The following is a 13,749-nucleotide window of genomic DNA, read 5'->3' as shown; positions in this document are numbered from 1 at the left end:
CAGGCAGCCAGACCAACTGGCAGTTAGGCAGTTTATGACTGCCTGGTCTCCTGGTGGCTCAAGTACTAAGGATTTGCAGGGAAACCTCCAAATCAGGGCAGAGACCTCTCACAATTTTTCTGCGCCGCCTCAGGGGATCTTGATGGTGGCACCTGCAGGCCAAGTCTCCAGCAGAGCCAGACCTGTGCCTGCAGCCACCTTTACACCTACAGCAGCTGGCTTACGGCCTGAGGAGACCCAGATGCAAGAAATGCCATCCTTCATGAGAGCCTGGATCTCCCAAACAATAAGACAGGAATTTCAGGCAGAAGTGAGCCAGCTACGCCAGCTGTCTTATTTGGACACTAACAGAGGCGTCCTTCAGGGGCAGGGGCAGACTTCTGCAGAACAGCTGATCCACTTCAGAGGGTGCTTGGCCTCCCCTTCAGAAAGCAGCCAATTTTATGGCTCCGAGAGGGACCTCCTTCCAGAAAGGGATTTTTAGGATGAGGAGTCAGAGGTAGCAGGTCCCCCCTCCTTTAAGGGCCTTTTCCAGCCAGCTCTCGTCAAGACTCTGCTGGTTAAGGCCAAGAGCACAGCTCATCTTAAAAAGGACATGGTCACTCAGGACCTTCCCACTGAGGGAGAGGATCAGCAGGATTTCCTGTTCACTGAAAAAGTATACGTGGTGGACGCTGTACCTATGCCCCAGATGTTTCTGAACCTGATCAAAAAGCAGTGGGAGTCCCCTGGGATGTACATTTGCCCCAGTGGGTCTGAGTCCACCTTATTTAATGTGGACAAGGACCTTTTGGACATTATGGAAGTGCCAAAGGTAGATGGCCCAGTGGTAGCCCTAACTTCCTCATCTGTCATCCCACCTGATGCGGAGGACGTTTTAAAGGCACAGGACCGGAAGGAGGAGATGGTGCTCTAGAGAGCTCATCAAGCTGACTCCTGGGCCATCAGAGCATCGACGACTGCATCTTTTTTTACTCGGGCCTCTTTGTGGTGGCTGAGGCAGCTACAGGGCAGAATCGCACCTGAGGATCTCAGGGTGCATCAGGACCTGAATAAGATTATAGCTGAAGCTCAATTGACTGCTGATGCCACCCTTGTGTCATCCAAATTTTCTTCCAGAGCCATGGCCTCTTCCATAACAGCATGTAGGCTTCTCTGGCTAAGAAATTGGCAGATGGAAATCAGAACTAAATGGAAGCTGGCGTCAGCTCCCTTTAAGGGAGAGAGGCTTTTTGGGGAGGCCCTGGATCACTTTTTGACAGAAACCAGGAACAAGCAAAAGATCCTGCCCTCCCAGGGGAGGCGCTTTGATTACAGGTCTCCTCCCTACTACAGGAAGCCCTCATTTAAACAGGGGGAAGCTGGGGCAGGCTTTCCCCATCAAAGTAGGCCCTTCTCCCAAAGATCCTTGTCTCAGGCCGATAGACAGGCCTTTGCCACCAGAGGGCGTCAGAGGCAAGAGGGCAGAAGGTCCTTTAGGGGTTCCAACAGACCCTTCAGATGCAACAAGTAATGCCCGAGCCTCATCTCCCATAGGGGGCCATCTGGGACTTTTCTGGCAGAGGTGGGGACAGACTATGACAGACACTTGGATCCTGTCAACCTTATGGTTGGGTCTCTCCCTGGAGTTTCTCTCCTCCCCCCAAGAGCCTTTGTGTGCTGCCCTGTCTCTAGGGACCCTTCAAAGAGGGATCTCATGGAATCGGCGATCCACCATCTGCTGGACATTTGGGCCATTCAGCCGGTTCTGGTAGACCAGGAGAGACAGGGTTTCTATTCAATGTTGTTTGTGATTCCAAAGGCCTCGGGGGGGTCGGGGTGATGAGCAATCCTCAACCTGAAAGGGCTCAACAGACGTCTAATCTACCAAAGGTTCAAGATGCACTCCCTCCACTCCATTCTAGAGGGACTGCGGGAGGGAGATTTTTTGGCCTTGGTAGACTTGATGAAGGCCTACCTCCATGTGCCCGTACACCCCAACCACTGTCAGTTCCTGAGGTTTTGCTATGGTGGCCACCATTTTCAATACAGGGCTCTCCTGTTCGGCTTGTCATCAGCCCCACGGACTTTTACCAAGCTCCTGGCAGCAGTAGCGGCACACCTTAGAGCCTTACCCACAAGGATCCAATGCTATTTGGATGACATCCTGATAACATCCTCTTCCCGACCCCAGGCGGAGGAGCATCTGATGTCGACAATCAGGATTCTTCGAGAGCATGGGTTCTCGATAAACCTGGACAAATGTCACCTAGTACCATCGACTCAGCTCTTGCATTTGGGGGCTATCATAGACACCTTGGCCAGGCAGGTTTTTCTCTCACAGGAGCGTCGAGACAGTATCAGGGAAGTCACACACAGCTCCCGAGGTTCTTTGCTTGATTCCCTGCATGGGGAGCAGAAGGGGTCAATGCTCTCCGCTGCAGGTGGCCCCAGGGACTATTGTATGCCTTCCCCCCCTTCCCCTGATTCCGGGCCCAATCAGGAAAGTACTGATAGAGAGGGCAGAAGTTCTGTTGGTAGCCCCTTACTGGCTAAGGTGTCCTTGGTTCGCCAACCTGGTGGGCCTGTCAGTCGCCAGACCCTGGAGAATTCCCCTGCACAAGATCTCCCTCAGCCAGGGCCCGATCGAGCACCCAGATCCAGCCTGGTTTCGGTTGACCATCTGGTGCTTGAGCAGGGGATCCTGAAATGGGAGAAGTTTTCCACAAAGGTCGTTCAGACCATCCAGGTGGCCAGAAGACCTTCATGACCAGGATATATAATGCAACGTGGAAGATTTTCTACAGTTGGTGCGCTAGTCACCAATTGGAAGCCACTGTTGTTTCTGTTGCAAATGTATTAGAGTTCCTGCAGGATGGGTTGGATAGAGGTCTCACCCCCAATATCTTGAAGAGACAAGTGGCTGCCTTGGCCTCGGTGATTTCGGTCAAGGGCTCTACTACTCTGGCCCAACACCCTAGGGTGAAAGCCTTCCTTAGGGGAGCCACGAATTTGAAGCCACCGGTGGTCCACTACTACCCCACCTGGGATTTGCCTACAGTCCTGCAAGCACTGACTTCTCCCCCACTTGAACCCTTGCATAAAGTCAGCCTTTGGGTCACAAGGTGACACCTTCCACAGTAGGTCGCTGGCTCAGAGACTGCATTGCAAAGGCCTATGAGTTACAGAGCCTTCCTGTACCCAGGAGAATCACTGCGCACTCAACCAGAAGTGCAGCAACCACCACAGCCTGGGTAATGCAGGCATCAATTCTGGACATTTGTAGAGCTGCGACCTGGTCATCAATGACACCATTCATAAGACATTACAAAATTGACTCCTTTACCTCAGCAGAGGCATCCTTTGGAAGACGAGTCCTACATGGTGTTCATGTAGAGGTGGGGACTTCCAACCAATATAGATCCCCCCTGTAGGACAGCCATCAGCCAGTTTTGGTATGTCCCATCCTGGATTCTCCTTTTGACTCACTGGAGAAGGGGCATTGGTCCTACCTGAACACTTCTTCTTGGGGAGCCGAAGGGAGAATCCAGTCCCACCCTGTATTCTGTCAGGTTGGGGTAGGGAGAAAATGTCCCTTTTTTTCGCAGTATCAACTGAGCTATCAGTTTGAGGACGAGGAGCAGCTGAATTCGCTTCAATGTCATTCAGAACTGGGGACCATTACCAGGGGTGTGTCCTCAGTTTTCAACTCGGTCTACAGAGCTAGGAGACTAGAGACTACCCATCCTGGATTCTTCCTTCGGCTCCCCAAGAAGAGGCATTCAGGTAGGACCAACGCCTCTTTTCCCAGCTGAAAACTATTCAGCCACATCACATTGTGTTGCAATTATATTGCTGGCTGCCAACAGGCTTTTGAGTGGAATTCAAAATACTGGTTTTAAATCTTTCCATCAGTGGTGGGATTCAATTTTTTTTTATTACTGGTTCTGTGGGCATGGCTTGGTGGATGTGGTGTGGCTTGGTGGGCGTGGCAAGGGAAGGATACTGTAAAATCTCCATTCCCTCCCCACTCCTGGGGGAAGATTACTGCAAAATCTTATTCCCTCCCCACCCTACTAACCTGCTTTCTAGCTCTGTTCTCCTGTGCAGGGCAACAAAAGAAGATCCAGCTGGGGACTTGGGAGGCAGAGAATAGATGGCAGTAGGGCCAGTCAGAGGTGGTATTTGTTGGTTCTCCAAACTACTCAAAATTTCCGCTACCGGTTCTCCAGGACTGGTCAGAACCTGCTGAATACTACCTCTGCTTTCCATAGCTTGAGCCTTCAGGATCATCTTCTGCAGGTGAACCAACCTGACTTAAATATTCAATCCAGGCAGAGAATTTTGGAGTACTTCAATGTTGACTATTCAATGCCAGATGTGAGAAGACCCAAAGACAATGTGTTTCTGTAATGACTCCACATTAGGGAACAGTTTCCCATCAAAGTTCAATTTGGGCCTATGTAGGCATCCTTTAGAAACAATCTGCAAAGAAAGCTTTCTTTGCAAGGCATTTTGTGTATTGGAGTTTTATGATCTAGCACCACTGATATTATATACTTTATTATCTTATGTACTGTATTAGTATAGTTTATAATATGGTTTTCCCAGTAGTAATGTATGGCTTTGAGAGTTGGACCGTAAGGAAGGCTGAGCACTGAAGAATTGATGCTTTTGAACTGTAGTGTTGGAGAAGACTTTTGAGCATCCTTTGGACTGCAAGAAGATGAAATCAGTCAATCCTAAAGGAAACCAATCCTCACTGTTCTTTGGAAGACAGATACTGAAACTGAAGCTCAAATACTTTGGCTACCTAAGGAGAAGAGAGGACTCAATGGAAAAGATCCTGATGTTGGAAAAGACTGAAGACAAAAGAAGGGGATGGTAGAGGATAAGATGATTAGATAGTGTCATTGATGCAATGGACTTGAATGTGGGCAGGTGGGCCTGATGTGCTATCCATGAGATCATGAAGAATTGGACCCAACTTAGTGACTGAACAATAACAAATTTACTGTTTTATTGTGCTGATTTTATGGCTGAAAACATAGATTGAAGCTGGTAGTATAGTATAGTAATAAATAAATTCCAATTAATAAATAAACAAAATCCATTCTCTATTGTATACACTTAGTATAAATGTATTATGATATTATTACAGTTACAGTAGTTCTCAAGCTGTGGTCTGGGGTCTGGTGGGGTCACCATGTCATCACAAGGGGTCCAGGAAGGCTTGAAGAACTGTTATGATTTAAATTGTAGGTCTTGGGGGTCCATGGCCACAAAAGGTAATTAAAAGAGATCCATGATGAAGAAAAGGTTGAGAACCACTGTTCTATTATATAACCAAAAATATTGCAGAGAAAACCAGCTGCACATTGACTAAAATTAATGTTTTCTCTTTAATTTAGGTGACTGTGGACCTCCACCAGTATTGAAATATGCTAAGCCATATGATCCTATTAAATCTATTTACAAACCTTTTGAATCAGTAGTCTACAAATGTCTTCCTGGCCATAAAGAAGACCATAGCAAACCATTCATAGCAACTTGTTTTCCAGACAAAGGATGGAACATATTGGAAGAGTTTTGTGAGCGTAAGTTTTTTTTAATCTTCCTTATATTTTCTTTTATGTGGGCAACCTATAGATCTCACTTTCTTTTAAAGAGTATTTCTGCAGTATGGATCTCACATCCAGCTGTTGAATTTGGCTATAATTCCCCATGAAAAATTATGGGAACTTTCACCCTCATGTTTGATGCCTGCCCATCTACTAAATGGGCAACTGGCTTCCCCTGTGGAATGGGTTGCCCACATACTTCAGGCAGCTGTTTTTTATGAGCAGACTGCAGTCCCAAAGGTGCTTCTTTCAAGAGGTAACTGGACTTTCTGGTTTTTCTTTGAAGACATTTCGCTTCTCATCCAAGAAGCTTCTTCAGCTCTGACTGGATAGTGGGGAATGGAAGGATTTATACTACTTGCAGGCAGCTGGTCATTTGCATTCTTTTAGTGGGTCATTAAGGTCACCTGGAGGTTTATCTGTGTCTAAAGATAAAGGTTTATCTGTCTCTCCATAAACCTATATAATATTTATTTTGACAACATTAATCTTGCTCCAAAAGCTAAAGTGAATTATTGAGATATACTGTACCTATTGAAATTATAGCTAGCTGTTTGTACATATTTAATTGAATACACTGTAATGTTTTTTTCAGAAAGGTATAAACTGAAATACTTTATTTTTGTACAAAATGAAATCCTGCCCTTTTAGAATAATCTATAAATTTAGTTGATTCCTGCAGCAGAAAATTAAACTTATTCCAGGTAAAGCTATAACCAGAGTAATGATAAACATATTGCAATGTCTGGTAATGACATTGCATAATTGTCAAGAATAATTGTCAGTGTAAAACTGCTGTAATGCAGTCTAATTGGGGCGGCCTTTAAAGAGTATTCAGAAACTGCAATTGCAGTGGCTCTGAAAGTTGGGAGCACATAACAATACTTTTTTGGACCCTGCATTGACCAGCAGTTGGGTTCCAGATCCAATTTAAGAAGTTGAGTTTGACCTCTAAAGCCTTTTATAGCTTGGCACCTGGATGCCCACAAGACTCTCTTTCCAATTAATAACAGTCTGACTGATTAGATAAACAGAAAGAAACATCTAGAAAACACACATTTTCAGGGGGCTTGAGGGGGAATGTTTTTCTGTCATAGCACTGATGCTGTGGAACAGTTCCTTGTGAAAATCAGGCTAGCTACCTTTGTTGTCCCTGAAACAGTCTAGTTAGCCAATTCACACACCAAGAGTAGAGTCTGAAAAACTTTTCTCTGTGCAGAACAAAGGTGTAAAGCGATAATTTGCCAAAGCAAGCATAAGCACTCAGTGAGATAGGAGTGCCTATATAAGATTTTGCATAAAATAACCACAAGATTCTGCAATAATCACAAGACTGCAGAAGTTACAGATCATTCATAAGCTTCAATACTACAAGAGATGCCTCCCTATGTGAAGCTCCTTTGCTATCTTACAGAAAACACAAATTAAAGATGTTTCTTCCCTGCATGCACACATGGTTGGTTTGTTTTTCAAATTGTTCTTTCTGAGGGGAAGATTCTAATCTTAGTTTGGTAGCTCACATTTTTGCTGGGCTTTAGAAGTTTTTGAAGATTGAGCTGTGAGATTGGAAGCTGGAGGCATCATGTTATAATGGTTCTATTTTTACATGAGCAGATGTTTTGAGTGGAGAGATTATTTTATGGAATGCCCCAGGCTTGGTCCCCTCCCCTACTTAACATATAAGCCAAAGTACTGGAACAGATACATGATCTGTTACATCACCCACAATATCTTGAGGGTACCCACCACTACTTGGGTACCCACCACTACTTCTCTACCCTGGCCCAGTGGAAGATGTGGTAGAAGTCCTACCCCAATGGCTAGAGACTTTCATATTCTTAATGAGGAAAACAGTTTCAGATGCAATCCAAGCAAGATGATTGACTGTTAATTCAAAAGTATTTTTATTCCAGGAATGATTCTTGATGGGGTTATGTGCCCCAAGAAGCAGCAGTTTCATAGCCTAGGGGTTCTTTTGGATTCATAGTTCCTGTCTTAAGAGCAGACGGATGCTATAACCACAAAGGGTTATGTTCAGCTTCAGCTATTTGTCAGGTTTCCAAGTGATGAAATCCATTTAAAAAGAAAAGAACAAAGTCCATCTTCCAAGACAATTTCTTTTATTTAGGAAAGCATCAAATTGGCAAAGTCCGTGGTAATTCCAGATCTGACACAACACAGAATTACCCCACAATATTAGAATACCCCCAAAGTCACATTCTCCAATAGAAGTAATTCAACGTTGCGTGATGTCATAAATCTCCACCTCAAGGGGCCTGAGCACGCAGAGTTCATTTTCCCACAGGAAGAAGAATCATCTAGCCTAAACAACTCTATCTCCACTCCTCCACCCTTAGGAATGTGGCAAGCCCAAAACCCTTCCCCCATGATTGCCAAAGATAAAGTAAGAAAAAGAATATATACTAAGGCTAACTAAAATGGCTACACATATGTCAATTTCAGGCTTGACACTATTACCGTAATGGAAGCCTTATGTGGAACAGGTTTCTTTGAAGATGGGTCATTCATTCTCTTGTCATCTCCAAACTGGATTACTTAAATTTACTGTACATGGGGCTACCTTTGAAGATCAAGAAGACATTTCAGCTGGTCTAGAATGCAGTGGTTTACATGTTCACTGATCAATCTCAGTACTGGCATTTTACACTGCTGCTACAGGATATGTATTGACTGTCGTGTATTCCTGAATGCAAGTTAAGATTCTGGTTGCTACTGACTCCTCCCCCATGATGGCCGGCTGAACAGAGGCGGATTTTTTTCCCCTCCCACTAATGAACAGCTGATTTTTGCCACCAAAGCTGGTTATTTGATGGCCTTTGTTATGCCTGGATTCCCCAACGGGTGTTAAGGAAAACAAACTAAACAGAATGTACAGCGAAGTCAGATAGGAAGACAGGTAAATGTGTGAGATAAGTTTTTTAGTTAACACGCAGTAAAAATACAGATACGCTTGTGCTATCAAAAATATAATTTATTCCATTTAAGAATTATAGCATAGTCATTATAAACAGTCCATTAGTCATATACCAAATTCAGTCAAGTCTTGTCGAGGATACTCTAATTGCAAAGTCCGTGTCGCTAATAGCCAGGTGTCAGTACACATATAATAAATCTGTCCAAAACTTATCTTCTCTCCGTTGAGAAATATCTTCAAAGTAATCCAACACTTCTTCTCCTCCCGATCCAGCAAGAACGCAGTCTTCAATAAGCCAGCCAGTAAGAGCCAGAGAGTGCCTTGCTGCTTATATAGTACTTTTACAGCTGCACCCTTAATTACATTCCTTTAGCTTAAAGTCACATACACTTTATCTGACAAACCATGATTCATCATTTTATTATCTTTACCCAAAACAGTTAGGGTAAAACAATGTTATCCCTAACAGCCTTGCTCCCCATTTTTTCAAGGAGAGACTAGAAAGGACCCAAGACGAAATTCAGACAGTCATGCACCAACAGAGAAGAAGAGGTCTAGATGCTCACAATTCTCGATAAGGAGTGATCAGAAGGTCTAATCTCTTGTCACGTTTTCCCTTCAGTTGCTCATTTTTCTTAAGTATGCCTGGGATTTAATTGCACTTTTTGAAGTTTTAAAATCTCTTCATTTATGACTAGTCGACTTCTGATCTATTTTATAACCCCTTGCTGGACATTTACACCTTTTTTTCTGATCTTTTGCTATTTACTATTAAGTTCTAAGCTATGTTTTAGCTGTAAAGAAGTTTGCAGTGGAACTTATATTTACACAGGATGATACTATAAATTTTACTTGTTCTAGCTTTTTTTTCTTTTTCTTTTAAAAAAAGAACCCTAATATTTATCTCTTAATTTTTTATGGGAAATTTCCCCCCTTTTAAACCCTGCGTGGTGGAGCCTTTCCTTGTAGAAGCTGTTACAATTTATCTGTTTTTCTTGTGCTTAAAGAGAGAACAAGTGTTTCTCATGCCTCTAAAAGGAGATAAGATTTTTTGGGAGGCATCTGAAAAAAGATTGCTTCCAACTTACAGGTTTTATTTGAAAATATAGACAACAAATTCAATGGATCAATAATGGTTTTGCAAACTCAAGATGACATCCAAAAGCAGGAAATAATCTTGCAATTTGAGGAAATAGAAACTGATCTTTGCTCTCTGATGCAAAGGGAAAGTGTTTGGTTTGAAAAATATACACCTGGCAGAAAAGATTGAAAGGAAAATAAATGTAGGAAATTCTGAGCTAATGGATATAATGAAGGATAGACTGGACTTTCTTGGCAAGAGGAATGTAATGTTGTCAAGGAGAATAATTCAACACTGGATGTTGCAGAGAGATATTTACATCAGAGACTTATGAACTTTGGAAATGAGATGCAATTGTTGGGAAAGTTTCCAATTAAAAACTAATAAAAGGTTTCACTATTAAGAACCAAACAAGGATATTTTACCCTGGATTCAGAGATAATGATTGTGGTAATTTGTGGTAAATAAACCGTTGTAGACTTTCTAAGAGATAATTACAATAACAGATTTTTAACAGAGTAATTTGAACTTAAACTTTGCTGTTGTTGAACATGTTAACTATTTTTCCTTTCACACACACACACACACATATGCATATCACAGACATTAATACAATTGAGCGAGTCCAGAAGTATTTCACGAGAAGAGTACTACACTCATCTGCTCGCAACAGAATACCCTATATCACCAGGCTTGAAATTTTGGGCTTGGACAATCTTGAACTACACACACACACACACACACACACACACACACACATCTGGGTCAATTGGGTTGCAAATAGATGTACAAGCTTATAAATTTTGGACTAGTTTGTAAGGATGGAAATTACTAATGTATATTTTTCACCTTCTACATTTATGAATTCTGTTCTAAATACTATTTGATAGTTTCCAAACACAGATGGTATGAACCTGATAAAACATTAATGATCATTATCTTGAATGCTTCTTCCTGTTTCAGATAACTTTCTGTATTATTATTTTTATTACCTCCTTTCAATGTCTGCATTGTGATTTGGTTTTCATCATTCTTTCAACCACATTCCCTTGGACTAGTGTCATTCTATGGAGTCACCTGGGTGGGGCAATCAAAATCAGAATGAAGCAAAAAATGTAGACTCATTTCTTGGGCGTGAGGTTGCTTTCAGGAAAAGGTTAAATATAGCAGCTAGTGATTTGTATGCCCTTTCCTCTATCAGTTATCAACCCTTAATAAATATACATATTTTAACAAGTAAAAGAAAGTTTTTAAAAAGCCTTTCTTTTATAAACCTTCATTTGCTTTTGTTCACAGGTGGCTGTGAGAGTCCACAAGACACCAGATTTAGCGTAGTGAGTGATGAGGATTTTCTTTATTTCTATCCTGTGGGATCAGTTGTGCACCATATTTGCCATCGAAGCGCTGAACACATTCTTGGTCATCCAAAGAGGCCTGCTATTACTTGCCTTTCAAATTATACCTGGACATCAGTCCCAGTTTTTTGTAAAGGTCAGGATCTTCCATTGAAACTACCTTCAAAACTGCATTGAATAAATTGCTGATTCATTTGGTAATGATTTCATAAAGTATGATCCTACAAAGGCCAACTTGATGTGTGCTATTAATTAATAATATTTATAGCAGTGTTGAATTACACTTCTGAAGCTCTTAAAAGACTAATAGATACACTATGTTTTTAGTTTGGTTGATATCATATGCAGCTTTATTGGCATCTTTATTTTTTTATTATCCTAAATTATTTGCTTTTTGAGGAATTGCTTATTGATTGGTTGTAAACTGTAATTATAGCATATGTTTTTCATCTTATGGAATACTGGTGGATATTGACTAATTTTTTATCCTTCTTTTATGAAATATTTATTCAGATTTATTATTTTATTTCTGCCAGAAACCTGAGTGCTAGGAGATGTGAGGGTTGATGGCTATGATTCAGGTTTGAATAATGTCTTCCATAGTGAGAAAGGGGAATCTAGGTGTGATCTAGGGTGGCTGATTATATTCATCTTGAAGCACAAGTAATTCAGACAATCTTTTCTGAATTTATAGGGTGCTAGTGACACAAAATGTAAGCACTTCAGTTTGATACTCATTAATTTATAATTTTTATTATCATTATTTTATGTCAGCAGTTATAGTTCAAATTAGGCCTACTGCCTATTAGTATCTTCCTCTTGATATGTAATTTAAGTGCCAGAATGGAGATCGCTGATTTTATTTATTTACTTTATTATTCTATAATAATAAAGTAATTAATATAGCTGCTCATATATATTACTTCAAGTAATATAACAAACAAAACAATATGAAACAATTAAACAACACAACAGAAACAATGCAATATACTGGTAATATAATAAAATGAGGGATTACAAATCTAATAATTTTTTTCAATAATTCAGTAAGTGATTGAAGATACCTGGTATATTATATAATTTAAAACCTGAGTATCATTATTAAACTTAATGTAGAGTACAAATACTGGAAGCAACAGAGAGCACAGTAAAATGATAAATAGTGATAAATTATTTTCTTGAAAAGAAAAAGGCAACACTATATAAAAGAGAAAGACAAAAATGACCAAAAGACATTATTATTATATATTTTTATTCATTAAACATGAAACTCAGTCAATTATTATTATTATGATCATCATCTTCACCATCTTTTATTCATTATTAAACATTAAACTCAGTCAACTGTACATTTAAAAATGTATCACAAATATAATTGGCATATTATATTTATTATTATTATTATTATTATTATTATTATTATTATTATTATTATTATTATTATTATTATTATTATTATTATTATTATTATTATCATCAACTTTTATTCATTAAACATGTAACTTAGTCAACTGAATATTTAAAAATATCACAAATATCATTGACTAGTGCTGATAGTTGATACATTTTGAAACTGCAACTCATAATTTTATTCATTGATACCTGTGTTGCTGGTCAGGGACTGTAATAAAGTTATCTTCCATCTAATGCTGAGCATTTTTAGGGCATTATTTTTTGTTGATTACGTTAAATTACAATATATAAATTAACTTGTTTTTCCACTATGACTCTTCTCCCAAGAAAATGTACAAGCTTTCTTTATGACTGATTGAAATTATCTATTATTGCCATATAGAGAGAGAGGCATAGAATATTAATTCTCAATTTTTTTTCCTATTAGGACAATCATGTGGTGATCCAGGGAAACCAGAAAATGGTAACCGTATTATTCTAACGGATTTCCTGCTAAAAGCAAACGTAAATTTCACCTGTAATGAAGGGTGCGTGTTGAGTTGGCTTCCATAGCAAAGTTTAATTATGATACAAGTAGTCCTTTATTTTAGACAACAATTGAAACTGGAATTTTTGTAGCTAATTGATGCAGTTGTAAAGCAGCAAGACTCAGAGAAAGGGTGTAGGAATGGCGAGAGAGATGTAGCAAGGCTCACGGAGGGCATGTGGAGATTGCAAGTGGTCAGCATGGCATGAACACAGTACATAGTAAATCAATAAGGATGAATAAAAAGAATGTTCCACTTTTTCATGATTTGTTTTCCAATGTTTACTAGACTGTGGATGAGAATTTTTATAGCAGAGTTGGACTTTTTTTGCCACTTAGGACTAGATTTCTTCTTAACAATGTAAGCAAATATGAAAAAGGAGGGAGGGAGGGAGGGAGGGAAGGAAAGAAAGAAGGAAGGAAGGAAGGAAGGAAGGAAGGAAGGAAGGAAGGAAGGAAGGAAGGAAGGAAGGAAGGAAGGAAGAGAGTCTATATCAGGACTGTCAAAACTCTCAGACCAAGGGCTGGATGCATCACACGCTGGCCATGCCCATGCCCAGTTTAGCAAAAGGGGGAAAAGGTCCTGATATATCACGTGATGCTGCCGTGATGGTATGAGTTTGGCATCCCTGGTCTAACTGGTAACTCGGTCTGCTTACATAATCTTCATGTCTCCCAATAGTGTACTCATCACTGCTATAATTAAGTCATCCTCTTCTTTCCTTTCCCAGAAATGTGGACTTCTCAAGAGACCTGTTTCTTCACCTAATAGGCCCAAAAAGTTGTAATTTGACTGTGATAATTTATGTTTTAAATAATACAATAAATCTTCAATAATA

General features: G+C 40.5%; 2 protein-coding genes across 2 annotated transcripts in view; both read left to right on the top strand.

The window, feature by feature from the left end:
* LOC113418086 (complement receptor type 1-like) overlaps window positions 1–13,749 on the top strand; it is a 160,725-nt gene that overhangs the window by 100,634 nt on the left and 46,342 nt on the right. The gene's annotated exons all lie outside the window — the stretch shown is intronic.
* The window catches only part of LOC148131161 (complement decay-accelerating factor transmembrane isoform-like), a 25,284-nt gene extending 11,535 nt beyond the window's left edge, over window positions 1–13,749 (top strand). Inside the window, exons 2-5 of the mRNA XM_087959625.1 lie at window positions 5,391–5,576; window positions 10,913–11,107; window positions 12,812–12,911; window positions 13,642–13,749. Of these exons, the coding sequence (XP_087815751.1) occupies window positions 5,391–5,576; window positions 10,913–11,107; window positions 12,812–12,911; window positions 13,642–13,747 (587 nt within the window). The 3' untranslated portion in view covers window positions 13,748–13,749. The remainder of the gene's footprint in view (window positions 1–5,390; window positions 5,577–10,912; window positions 11,108–12,811; window positions 12,912–13,641) is intronic.

Source organism: Notechis scutatus, chromosome 3 (genome assembly GCF_049901735.1).
Source record: "Notechis scutatus isolate UNSWTSFEM ecotype Mainland chromosome 3, rNotScu1.2, whole genome shotgun sequence".
NCBI lineage: Eukaryota > Metazoa > Chordata > Lepidosauria > Squamata > Elapidae > Notechis > Notechis scutatus.
This window is presented reverse-complemented; position numbering and strand designations above follow the sequence as displayed.